The 14,306-nt window shown below is 34.6% G+C and overlaps 1 protein-coding gene across 2 annotated transcripts in view; it reads left to right on the forward strand.

Moving 5' to 3' along the window:
* Positions 1–14,306, forward strand: part of LOC139973452 (uncharacterized) — a 64,822-nt gene that overhangs the window by 47,227 nt on the left and 3,289 nt on the right. Inside the window, exons 1-4 of one of the 2 annotated variants that reach the window (XM_071980144.1) lie at positions 7,330–7,486; positions 13,103–13,148; positions 13,527–13,696; positions 13,958–14,222. In XM_071980144.1, the coding sequence (XP_071836245.1) occupies positions 7,409–7,486; positions 13,103–13,148; positions 13,527–13,696; positions 13,958–14,222 (559 nt within the window). In that variant the 5' untranslated portion in view covers positions 7,330–7,408. Of the gene's footprint in view, positions 1–7,329; positions 7,487–13,102; positions 13,149–13,526; positions 13,697–13,957; positions 14,223–14,306 lie in introns of those variants that run through there. The other variant, XM_071980143.1, reaches the window with a different exon arrangement.

The raw sequence follows: 14,306 nt of genomic DNA on the forward strand, positions 1-14,306 counted from the left end.
TTTGAGGATTTTCGGGTAGTATTTATAATTAGGGCCAAGCTGGATGCACTCGGGCTACGCCCTCGTGCATCGCTTGCGTTATTTTAAAAGTATCTGTGTTTAATCACGGAAGTCTAATTAACCCCCGATCGTGCATTATCCTAGATAAACCCACGCTGACCGTTGATTAACTCCGTTCATTCATACCTTATGATTTTTGTCGATAAAAAGGCAAAAAATACAAACATTTTTTTAGCAGATTTGATAAAAGTGTTACCCGTAGAATTAGTTTATTAACTACCAAAACAACAATGCACATGTGCAAAATAAAAAAAAAAACGCCCAAATGATCACGAATATTCAAAACAATTTTACGGCTATCAGAATAAAAAATGCATCAAACATGGAAATGGAAGCAATAAGAAAGATTATAGATTAACATGAACACAAATATTAACATGGACAGTTAATCAACATTCTTCGTACTTCCATAGCAACCGCGCCTCTCGGAACATATAGGGCCTAGGCCTACGTACGTATATCATATCCCACATATACGTACGTACGTTCACATGTATGTCAACGAACGAGTGGACGGAAAATCTCGTCCAGCATAGTGTAACTTTGTGTTGAATTATACGGTCAGTTTATTCATCATGAAATATATTAAATTAAACAGTTGAACTAGCTTAACGTTAGGCCTAGTTGAGAATTTTTTGTCTAGATCGATTATTTTGTTTTTAGGAAAACATTCACCAGGCCAGCGCTTTCTATGTCGTAAATAATCATTATACTGTGACATACATCAACACAATAGAACGGGCAGAAAGGTAATATTCTCTATTGACAAGAACTTATGGATTCCATAGTTATTATGTAATAAAACCCATCTGTTTGCAGTGGTTAAAAACAAGACTTCCACCACACCCTGGAGCAACATTTCATCTGCTTGACATGTACAAAACCTGTAACCCAGAACCTGTGAGGCTGTTGAACATTGATGTAGTTTTGATATTTGGCCTTTTCTTGGTTGACCCTAACATGTAACATTGTTTGGCAAAAAAAAATTACTGCAAAATATTACTCGCTAAGTCAACTGCTGTATTTTCCATGTTCTGCTGTGACAATGGACAATAATAATGTCAGCAGCTTACATTTCAGAAAATTCCACTGACTTACAGTACTTCTTACTTTTCTGTACATGAATTCGTAACTTTTGTTCCTATCTATGAGCATCTAGTAACACTCCTTCGTTATAATCCTGTGTGCTAAACTTTATGTTATCAAAATTATACAAATATTAGTGAAACAGCATGCATGGGAGTAAGCAGGTGGCTGTACGTTTGATCTTATAAAGCAAATAAATGTTGCCTAAGATATACAAAATGGTGTCATATTGACTGTTTACGGTACATTATCCTAGTGTACAGTACATGTTTTATGGATGTTACTATATGTTATCATTTTAACCAAAAATGTAAATATGTTACTTCAGCAAGTGATGATGTTAAACATGCCTTCATGTGATTATCACTGATAAATCATTACGATCAATGATTGAGCAATTTGAATCAAAGTATATCAGTACAATGCTACAACGATGGAGACCAACTTTGAGTTAATTAGGGCCAATACAATGTTTTAGGTCATTCTGAAAGATACAATTCTGGCTACACAAAGTATATTAAATTACATTTCAAACAGTGCACCTATCATAGCGTTCAGGTATGGCATTCACAGTTTTGAATTGCCTCGTTATCCACTTATAAGGTACGTTACACTGGATTTCTAACGAAGAAGACAAATAACGACCAGGTCCAATAAATCATAAACCTCCTGTAATTATATTATTTCTGTTTTCTCTCACTGCTCGTCCAATCGTGGCAAGATACAATAAACATGAAAGGAGGGGCCATGTTGGGCTATATTGTCTGGGCCCCAGTGCAGAACGAAGTTGGTGTCATTGGTAGACCTACTTGGGTAAACCTAAATGTATCAGCATCAATGCTGAAAGATTCACCATTGTACTACTTTGACTGAATAACACCAAACGGGCCTTTCGGGACCACTGTCTGGAGCCCCATGCAAGCAAATATCGCTGTTATTGCTATAATAATATAACAAATATTGCTAGGGCCAATCTCCAACAAGTTGAATTTATGTACCTTCTACTAAATCAGTCAAAGACTGATAAGGCAACAGGGCCTATTTTTAGAGCTACTGTTTGGGCCCCTATGCAGGACAAAGATACTGTCATTAGTATTTTAGTATACCCCAATGTGTATTAGTTCAAATGCAAAGGGATCTACTCTTTTGGGCCACTGTCTGGGGCCCAATGCAGTCAGATATTGCTGTTATTGCTACAGCAAACTAATTAGTCTTGCTGGGAGCAGTATCCAACAACTTTTGTTTATGTACCTGTTCAGCTAGAAAAATTAGCTAACCACTGGTTGGGTCGAAGGGCCTATCTTTAGGGTTACTGTTTGGGCCCCTATGAAGGACAAAGTTACTGTCATTAGTGATTGAGTATACCCCAATGTGTAATAGTTCAAATGCAAAAGGATCTACCCTTGTACCTTTTTAGCTGAATAATACCACGTGGGCGGGGCCTCTTTTGGGCCACTGTCTGGGGCCCCATGCAGTCAGATATTTCTGTTGTTGCTACAGCAACGTAATTAGTCTTGCTGGGAGCAGTATCCAACAAGTTTTGTTCATGTACCTGTTCAGCTAGATAAATTAGCCAACAGCTGGTTGTACCGCATGGCCCATTCTTAGGGCTACTGTTTGGGCCCCTATGCAGGACAAATTTACTGTCATTAGTGTTTTAGTACACCCCAATGTGTAATAGTTCAAATGCAAAAGAATTCACCCTTGTACCTTTTCAGCTGAATAATTTCATTTGGGCAGGCCTCTTTTGGGCTACTGTCTGGGGCCCGGTGCAGTCAGATATTTCTGTTGTTGCTACAGCAATGTAATTAGTCTTGCTGGGAGCAGTATCCAACAAGTTTTGTTCATGTACCTGTTCAGCTAGATAAATTAACCAACAGCTGGTTGTATCGCATGGCCCATTCTTAGGGCTACTGTTTGGGCCCCAATGCAGGACAAAGTTACTGTCATTAGTGTTATAGTACACCCCAACGTGTAATAGTTCAAATGCAAAAGGATCTACCCTTGTACCTTTTCAGCTGAATAATACCATATGGGCGGGCCTCTTTTGGGCTACTGTCTGGGGCCCCATGCAGTCAGATATTGCTGTCATTGCCACTATGATGCAAGGTACCCTCCTGGGTATAAAACCCACGAACTTGCGTGCTTGTACCTCTTCAGCTAAATAAAAGCATATTTTGCCCCCTTATTTTGTGACCCTCTCACCTACCATGCAGGGTGTGCCCCGGCAGCAACACATTTTATTGAAGCTTGGTCACCTACCAACACAATCAGGCCACCAAACCTTTTGTACCTCTTCAGCTGAATAAACCTTCTGGGCTCCTGGACTACGTGTGGGTGTATCATGTAACTAGTGTCTGCTTGTACAACGCTCTGGTGTGTATAGCAGGCATACCGATATTGACCTAGGCAAGGTTGCAATGGAGATGAACAATTCATAACTGGCATTCATTTGGAGCTGATCTCCTTTATCTAAATCTTATCCTTATGAACCCATGGTTAAAATAATTTATGTTTTGATAAAATACTCTAATTCTACTGGGTAAGTGGCCGGGGAATGGCATAAGGGATCCTTACCACCATTATATCTAACTCTATTTCTTCAGACGTTTTTCATTAAATAGTTTCAGTATTTGTTGGTATAACAGATCCCTCTTTTTATTCCCCTGTTTGTTAGTACATTCAATAGGACATAAATCCCGTCTTGCAATGATCTTCTAGCCCTATTATTCCCCAACAGTACCCGTATTCATTCTACACATAAACCTATCTTTGATATCAACTGTGCTTTGCGACTGGTAAGTGATACAAGCTTCGTTATAGGAATTTGGAACTGAGTGGATGGGGGTGACCAGTATTGTAAAAAGGCTTTGGGTGGAACACGAATTCTCATGTGGCACTACCTACGGTAATCCACCCCCTCTCTCTTAACCCTTTACCTCAGTAATATAACCCCAACCCCTACCACTCTACCATATACACTCTATTCACTTACCCTAAACATACGCCTAACCCTAGCTCTTATCGTTTAACATCATCAATTCATATTAACTGTCGAATATTTCTTCTACGGGGCCATACCCTTGATTACTGGTGCTCTTCAGAATTAAGAAATCTATTCCATTTATATTTAGATCTAAGCCAAACCCAGACCCACCATTACGAACATTACGAAAACCAAGTGTGCGTTCCACCTGTCCCTGAATTACCAATCAACATATATGTAACATTCTGAAATTGAAATAGGACACCGTATCGTAATAAGTATGACGGTTTTTATTCTCGTGATGCGCAATTCACATCAACACTGGCAGATCCGTGTAAGATGAGAATCCCAACTACCAAAACTGTAAATAAATAAGGGCGTTTTTATCATTTACATTTGTCAGTTGAGTAAACTTGCAGTACCACTGGCTGTTATAACATTAACGTGAGTTAGTTGAAGTTTAGTTTAGTTTATTTATTTCTACCATTTCACAACACACACCCCCCCCCAAAAAAGAAATATAAGTTCCTTTACTATTTTATATTCGTGCATAGATAAGACATGGTTTGGATCGATTGTCCAGACTGATGCTGATTTAGGATTAACAAAAGAGACAATGTAATGGCAGAGGAATCATAACAAGCATAAGATTTTCTGGTCTGGTGCCCCCCCCCTCTCTTCCTCCCCACAAAAAAAAAACATGATTGTGGAACAAGTTAAACCTAAATACATGCCAATTCTTCTTTCCTTGACAAACATAATTTACATTCATACACATGCATATATACATTAAAACTCGTAAACATTTCAAAATACATTTATATCAGGATTAAACATGTTTACACAATTACACATTTACATACACTTATTAAGAGCTTCATAAGAAGAATTACGTGACGTTGGCTGGTGAAGTTTGAGTGTGGCGTTTCAGTGAAATTTTAAAATTAATTAAGGATGTCGTATATATTTAATTGCTTGAAATTAAATTCCTGAGGATGACACCATGATCACGAATATGCAATTGATTTATTTATATCTCAGTAATATCTGAATCATTTTACTAATTGATACAGAAACAATTCTCATCCTGCAAGACTATTAAACTATTAGACTATGTCTAACTTTGAACATAATATATGACCGCCGGATTTAAATAAAACCAAACAGGAATCATTTTTGGAAGGCACACAGTGTACTTGCTTAAATTTAAAGACGATATGTGATGGGACTTTACAAGATCATGAAACTTTACAACAGAGACTTCTTTCTCTTTTTGGTTTTTGTTCATATATTGTTCATGTATATTCACATCGGAATGGCAAACCATTCAGGTATCATTCCTAACAATCCACCGAATTCGAGTCACTCCAAGATTAATGTATGTCGTCCAGTTACAGAGTTGTTGAAAATTGACAATTCACAATCATGGACGTTAAATACGAATGTAAGAGACTGACTTCGGTCAGCTTGCGGCTTTGATAAGCCGAGGATGGCTTCTTGGCGTGTTCCTGCTTGCAGGAGGATCTAAAATACATACATATATACACACATACATACATACAAACACCTACATCATTTATATAATGCGGACTCTACAGCCTTGCATAATATTTGTAGAATGGAAAAGAGCTGACCACTTCCTGGATTACTCACAAGCTGGTCATTAAGGGCACGGCGGTTTTTTACCGATCAGGAACCTTGCCTATTATTAGTTACGAGAGCCCGAAGATTGGGTCATTTAGTCAAAACCTCTTCATTCAGAAACACTAGAGTATCCATAAGTTGTAATCCAAAGACATAAAGTGGTATAATAATGAGTTAACCGCACTAACCTAGATATACCGCTATAATGTGAGTTTATGGAGTTTGTCACAGGTCAAGATATTTACTTTTGTTTAAAGACCACCCTGTGAGAAATTTACATTCTTTTTGCACGTTAAAGGTATTTCCACTAGGCTAGTGCCAATGTAAGGTAACTGTATTGGTAAGTGTACTGGTTAGTGTGTAACGTTTCGAATGGGTTACCCCGTGTCCTCAAGTAAGTAACGCATACAAGAAAAGTATTTTCACTTGACTATTTTCAGGGTTTTTGTATTTTGTATTATGTGTCTGCTGCACATACCGGTGAATAATTCACTACACCTCAATTCCTGTACACCCTTCGTCTTTTGCGTACTTTGACTTACACCGACCCGCGACAGAGTTAGCAGACGATTATCTCCAGCAATTAGTTCGATCATGTCCGAAGTGAGACAGAACATACCCAGCTCTTTAATACATACTAGGCATCAGGAGAATACATCATTTATACTCACAATGTGCAGGCATGTAAAGGTTGAGGCATACGTATCTTCAACTGAAAGAAAGTATCTTTATGAAATGTATCTCCCGGTTAAGATTCTGTTAGAGTGTACGCATCGGTTCACACTTGGAGAGGAAATGTTTATGTTACACCCTGAAGTTCTGATAGAATATAGGATTTCCTTTGCTATTAATTTTTGTACTGAATTTTTTTACTATTAAAAGCAAAGAAAGTAACCACGTAAGTATCCACAAGATGGTTTAACATAAAGTGTAACCATTTACTCCATATTTAGTCAGTATTTAAATTAAGTTTATTACCTCACAGGTACCCATTTAACCACTGGGTGGAGAGAGGCAAGTGAGATAAAGCATCTTACTCAAGGACACAACGTAATGAAATAGGCATGAATCGAACCAGCAATCATTGGATCACGAGTCCGACGCCTTAGCCAATTGGCCACCACGCTCTCATTATCACTATAATATGTCAATGTGTTCTCATTTTTAAATTAAGTAAATCACTTAAAAAAAAAACTAATAAAAAACCCAAATATTTAAGAAGACAAATATTACAAATTTGCTGATTCTACCTGTTTATTAATATAATAATTATACTATGAAGATTCTATGAAGATTCCCCCACGACTGACCTTAATGTAACCCCATGAACCATTGTCAATGAAAGTCTATAAATACCCACCGCGTAATTTCATCATATATATATCCGTGTTGAAATATCTACCGATGTGAATAACTGACGTTCATCACAAAGTCATAATGTTGAAGGGAACATTATGAGTGTAATATGAAAAATAACACAATGGGTAACAAATGGCCAGTGTCCTTCACTGTAGGCTACATGTTAATTTACAAGATTCAGGATTTCCAACTACACCTTGCTAATAATCATTATCAACGTTTATTTCAGAAGAGAGCAGTTCACTGAACACTCCAGTTCACTTCAACATCAAGATGATCAGCAAATTGTGTAAACTTTTTGAAGTTTTTCTTTTCTTTTGGACAACCGGCTGTCTCTTTTCACATCGAGCGGTAAGCCTCAAATTTTTTCGATTTTTTTTGTATTGAACTTTTCATTTCTGTATATGAACAAATCATAGTGTTGATAAACTTCAATCGATTTTAGAGTATTATTTAATAGAATTTTTTGTAGTTGTGAAAAAAATTGTTTTAAGTTTTCCTATTCTTGTGGACAACAGGCTGCCTCTTTTCACACCGAGTGGTGAGTTTCGAAACTTTGATATTTAATGAAATTTACTTGGAGTGTTATTAAGCTGTATATAACTTGAAAGCCTCAGTAAAATAGTAGAGTATACAATTTTGTAAAAATATTTGTTCCTTTCTAGCAGTTTAAGAACACCGACCCAACACTGCAAATCATATAATACTTTGAGCAATATTATTCTGGCCCACATTTTGTTTTAAATTTGTAATGCAATATTACCTTGGTGAAAAATATGAAAACTAGGAAAAGAACAAGTAACTAGTTAAATTCTTCTACTTGGTACTATTTTATTTGTGATGGCAAAAACGTCATTGCCATTAGATTTATATTTCATTGACTCCTTTGATCAAAGTCAAACACTTTTATTTTATAGACATGATAATGACAGTTTGAATAAACGATTATACATATTTCATGACGTAAGAACAAAATTAGTTAAAATCTCGAGGTTTTTTAAAGCTAATCTGAACAGCTAATATTCTTCACACCCTTGTGTAAAAATCAATATCAACTTCTTACATTTTGTTATTTCTATTTATTACATATCAAGAGCGAATCACAAATACTCAAACAAAATACTTGATTTTACGATTGAAATATAGTAATTTCCCTTTTTTTTTTAAATAAAATTAAAAATCTACATTAAAATGACAATTAATCATAATTGTGTCCGTTTCAAATACTTCAAAATAACAGATAAAGGATAAGCTCCCATGAAGTAGTTCTTTTTAAATTTTAATCAAATTATTAACAAATTCATTCAAATCTAAAATAAGGTTATATAACACAATTTTATTTTAATTAAATATGCTGCCTTTTAAGATTACAATTGGTCAAAATTCGGAAAAGTCCAACAGGCAACATCATATTTTTGCACTTTATTTTGTTAGGAATATTACCAAAGTATTTAATTTGCTTGTTAACAAACCTAATATGTGTAGCGACTTTATTATATCCATGACCTTAAAGTTTACAACACATTTTGGCCCAACATCTTAGTCGATGAAAATAATTTTCTGTCATGTTTAGCGCTAACTATTTCAAGCATAATAAAATTAAATTAAATTCTCAGTTTAAGAAAAGCGTCTAACAAATTATTTGAAAAGATGTAAATCAGTGATATTCACACAAATATTTTTTTTTTAAATTTAATATCATTTCCGATCGTGGAACTACGCAAGATAATCATATGTTAAACTATATCATTGACAAAAGCTGTATTCTCTATTCTACCATGATGCTTATTAGTAAACGCTTTAAGCTAGTTAATGATAACGGAAAAGTCTAACAACGAACATTTTGTTTGCATTTACAAGTATTTTTGGATTGTTACCAAAGCAATTAATTTCCTTGTTACCAAATCGTATATGTCTAGCGTCTTTCTTATCGACATTTTCTTCAGGATAGCACAACTGACTTTCTTAAATCGTTTTTAATTCCCAAACAACAGCGTTTAATCGATAAATCGTAAAATACTATTTTGGCGCAACATCCTAGTCCATGAAACTAATTTGCTGTCATATTTAGCGCTAAATGAAAATTCATTTCAAGCATAATTAAAATAGAATCAAAAGAACAAATTATTTGAAAATAGCAAGGTATTGCATCCTCCGAAATATATCAGTGATATTTACACAAACTTTTTATTATTTTTTATGAATATCGTTTTCGATGGTATAGCTAAGCAAATAATCATATGTTGAATTGTTTTATTAGACACAAGCTGTAATCTCTATTACACATAACTGTTTATTAGTATACGATTTAAGCTAGTTAATGATAGTAACAACTAACAGTTCTAAATAATTTGAAAATAATCAAAATCTGCCACATCTCATTATCTTACTAATGTGTTTCTGATCTCTTTCTCTCACTTTCAAAATTGTTGATACATGAGAACCGTCAGAGCCAAACTAAAGTAGTGACGTTATACCTAGACCTGCTAGTAAAAGTAAGATATACCTGTGTCAGGCTCTGACATTCCAAACTTTCTACATCGGAATAAAACGTTCATTTCATCTATGTTTCGTTGTATCAAAGTTAAAAAGTTGAAAAAATCGCAAATAATAATTTCTTATCAATATATTGAAAACGTGTTACAGTCATTTAAATTCATTTCCTTCCTGTTGCTTATTCGACGTCTATTCACTGATGTTTCACAAAGTTTTCGTTTTTTTAAATGAATTTATGAAAGAGCTTATAATAGAAACTACGTTTTTGCAAAGGTTCAAAAGAAAAGATTTGTAAATAATGAACATTATTTTGGCACTTATAACGCTTAAATGCTTAATTGAGAAAACCTTCATCATCTCCCTTTTTGTTTCTATTTTATGAGACGTAAGCTTTCTTTCAGTAGTCAACAGACAAACAAGACAAATGCCAAAACAAAATCGTAAAGAAATACAATATTAAGAACAAAAGTAATGCCTCTGCGGTTAGCCTTTAGTCAAGTGACATACACTGTCCCTAATTTATAACTTTTATTTGCTTAATACGACTGAACAGTTTTGAAAATACCAAAACTATGTAAACTGTTTGTAGTTTATATCGCTGGGAACATATGTGTGAAACAACAGTATTGTTTCTGTGTAATGACTGTATTTCAGAAAAAGTAAGGCCTGTTGTCTTCTCAACAACACGCGTAAAATTTGGTCGATTCTGCAACAGTTTTGACCACATCAATTCCAAACCATTTTCCGTTTTCCTTTTATGATTTTTTTTTTACTATTTTAATCATGATTGAATTGGAAATTACCATGACGCAGTTCTTTCCGACCAAATTGTAGTCTTGTGTAAACAAATCGACTTATAGGCGGCAGAGTTTTACTGATTTCTCGAATCGAAGTAGGAAATAAACTCATTCAAAATTACATTTGCTCTGAATCATCAGCTTGGCAGGATAACAGATCAAGTTGTAGTATAAAAGTTTATTTAAACCTTCAAATTGGTTGAAATACAGCACAAGCAAATTCTCATTGACAACTCATGTTTGTTTCCCTAGGAGCTGACCATATAGTTACTGTTATACCAGTGTGCAGAGGTTTCACTTAAATTTCACTATCCATAGAGACTTTGATTTAAGGTCGTAAACAATTTGCTGAATTATAAGTAAGTGAAGGAGCATTCCGATGTCAAATATTGTGACGATTAATTCAAGGAAGAAAATATTTGACAATATATTAGTTATAACCCCATTTCTATGTCTTTATATTCTGTATGTTATTTCTTTAATCATAACTGCAGTTTATAGGTGGATGCTTATTTCATGGAACACATGTTTTGTAAAACTTTAACTGTAATTCTATAGTTGGTATTGTCTTCTTGTACCGTATAACACTTATTAAAGTTTCTGTTTGAATTTGATTCAGTCATTTTCCCTGTGAGAGTATTTTATTTTATTTTAATTGATATTTTACAGAGTGAAACCATTAACTAGTTTGGAACATTTTAATAATTAAAAAAAATGGAATATTCTAATATTAGTGAATTATTATAAGTCTCAGTTACAAACATTTGCATCATAAAATTCCTGCTGATAGCTGTGTATGGTCTGTTATTTTTTTAACGAAACACTGTTATTCCTTACTTTGGTGGAAACAAAATTCATAGGTACGCATTTTAAAAACAAGGTATCTTAACGTCTTTAAATTTGTAAATTTGTTTTTATAAAATAAATTCTTTTACTTTCGGGGAATAGCGTATATGTTTGATTAAACTTTAATTTACACTATTGTTGGTAAAGGTCTCCTTGAAACGTGAAGAAATAAGTTAAAAGTATCTGCTCCAATTCATTTCAATATTTTCCTCACCTGTAAATTTGTCCAAACTAAGATCTTACAGAGTGACAACACTTACTAATTTGGAGCAAAAGCAGGATATATTAACGTAGTAAATTCCCCATTCAAAGTCGTTTTTCCACGAAGGTAAGAATTATTTTGTTCAAGAAATGGATTTCCTGTTTGGTTATTAAATATTGCGTGCATTGTTAACAAAAAAAAAACACATTTCAACTTCTACAGAGTTCACTCAATTATATAAACTAAACCAATAACAGTCAATGACAGAATGTAGGATTTTCCTCTTTTTTAATCATTTTTGAAGGAACAGAAATGATTATGACTATATATCTTTAATTGTTTAGAAACATACTTTTAAAATTATTACAGCTGAATATTTATTGTGAAGCAAAGGAGAGTTGTTTCTAGGCCATGTGGGTTTTTAACTTACTTGTGTCTCTATTCCTTGGTGGTTTTAAAACAAAAGGAAGCATCATACATCGAATATTATGTACAAATATTGTCTATACATTTCTCATCATGTTGGCTAAGTTAGGGTTCTCATTGTAATATTGATGTTATTATAAACGTACTCTTCTCAGCCGCCTCGTTTTCTTCTGATAAATTATGTTACTTCAAGGAGCTCTTATTAAAAATGATGCAAGATACAGTTCGTAGTAATACATTCTGGTTTCTCACAGCTTATTAACTTGTGTGGAAATTTCAAATAAACACGTTTAAGAAAACATTATTGTCTCTTTAATATAAACGTGAAAAGCATTTCCATGGATTATTCTTCTCTCAAGTTAAAATATTGTTTTTCGTGACTTTATATTCACTGCCAATGTCAGTATTGTGATTTTGTTGTTGTCCCAACTTCCCCAAAGAGATTTTCGTAACGCATATGATTGTTAACTTTTGTGCCAACCAGGAAATTATAGTTAAATAATACCTCGTTTGAGTTAAAGAAGCATAGATACATTTCAATCTACTAAATGGAATATCTACGTAGAGTAATTCCCTCTTCCTAGACGTGTTGGTCTATTGGCTTTGTAACGCTTTTAACATCAAACATGGGAAGGTGTCCAAATATTTTGTTTATTTTACACAACGTCACTCATATCGAGGTTTATTAGGGTGATATACTGTCGCTGAATAGTCATTCGTTTAAAATGCTATATTCTCCATCTGTTTAGTTTGAATATCAAATGAAAATTGTAAATGGTTCTGTATTTGTAATCAGAAGGAAGTTAACTAACTAGACGTTAAAAGGATAAGATTTGTTAAACGAGGTTACAATTCAAACTATAGCATGGTTGATCGCCGTCACTGGGGGTCACTACATTTTTACATTGTGAACTAGAAAGTTCCAACACGCTCCACCAACCTACTCAATCTCCAGATTTCTTTTCGCATGTAAAAATAAGTGGCGCCAAATATGGAAAGATAGGTACGACAGTATTGTCAGCACGTCAGCCCCAACCTCCCAATACAATCACACTTTTCCCAAAATAGTGAGTAAAATATGCTTTTAGTTTCACTTTATCATAATATTAGATAAAAATACTTAACCTCAGTTACACATGAATACGTAAATTTGCCATTGAACTGCGCTGTTACATTTTGTATTAATATTCCATTTGGCAGAATGCTCTACAGACAATCAATGACGTCACTGGTGATAATAGTGTAGGTAAGTGAACGTTGCAGGCCCCTTTTCTTATGTAATAGAAGTCGTCAAAATATGGCGTAATGATTAAATAACATAACAATTATTCGAATATGAGGATTAATAACAAAATTATTACGTTAATTTCCTAAGCAATGGTTATTAACATTAAGTTATCATTTTTGTTAATGTGTTATAAAAATAAACTTTTCATTTTCGTTTGATCCGAAAGTTTTGTGTACTTCCAACGATAAGTTGCTGAAACAGTCAATGCATCGTGTGAAGTACATTAATATTATAATGCGTTAATATTTGGAATCATCGCATGCCAATTGGGACACGACAATAACATGCCATTTAAACTCACAAAAGCAGACCAATTTACTTTCTTGGACGTACTAGGTTCGTCGTTTTTCTTCTATCAACAATCGAATTACCCGAGAGATTGCAGAGAAGTCCAGGAGCAATGTTCATCTCATAACTCTACAGGTGTCTTCATGATCAAACCAGATGGCTATCTAGAGCCTTTTGAGGTTTACTGTGATAACACAGACAGTTCTGGTGGATGGACGGTAGGTCTTTGCAGTCTGTTTACTTTACATGTTTCTTCGTCTCTTATTCGTTTCTTTTTTCCCTCTCCCTGTTACTTCCCCTTCCTCCGGGTACACTCTCCGGGTGATTCCACAATATGTAGATGCGCACTGACATAATACACAGTGTACATATCCTGATATAAGCAGTAGACTATCTTTGCCCAAAGAATGGTTTATAGTGACGTGTATTTCACATTACACATGGTTTGAATTCGTTTTCTAACTCATTAACACCATTAGATAATAGAACGTCGCATTGACGGTTCCATCGACTTCAGCCGTGACTGGGACAGCTACAAGTCTGGCTTCGGCTTTTTATCTCAGGAATTCTGGCTCGGCAATGAAAAGCTTTCTTATTTGACCAATCAAAAGTTGTATCAATTGGTGATTGAGATGACGTCATCAAACGGTTCCTTAATTCAGGTTTCTTACGATAACTTCCGCATTAGTGATGAGTTCAGCAACTTCAAGTTTGTCAGCCTCGGACAGTATTCTGGAAGAACAGGTAAGTTATATCAATATTTCTGCTTAATATCCTTATTGTGTGTTCCCCTTAGCTCATGTATCAGGTCAGTTGACCTATAGTTCA

The sequence above is a fragment of the Apostichopus japonicus genome, chromosome 9, assembly GCF_037975245.1.
Source record: "Apostichopus japonicus isolate 1M-3 chromosome 9, ASM3797524v1, whole genome shotgun sequence".
Taxonomy (NCBI): domain Eukaryota; kingdom Metazoa; phylum Echinodermata; class Holothuroidea; order Aspidochirotida; family Stichopodidae; genus Apostichopus; species Apostichopus japonicus.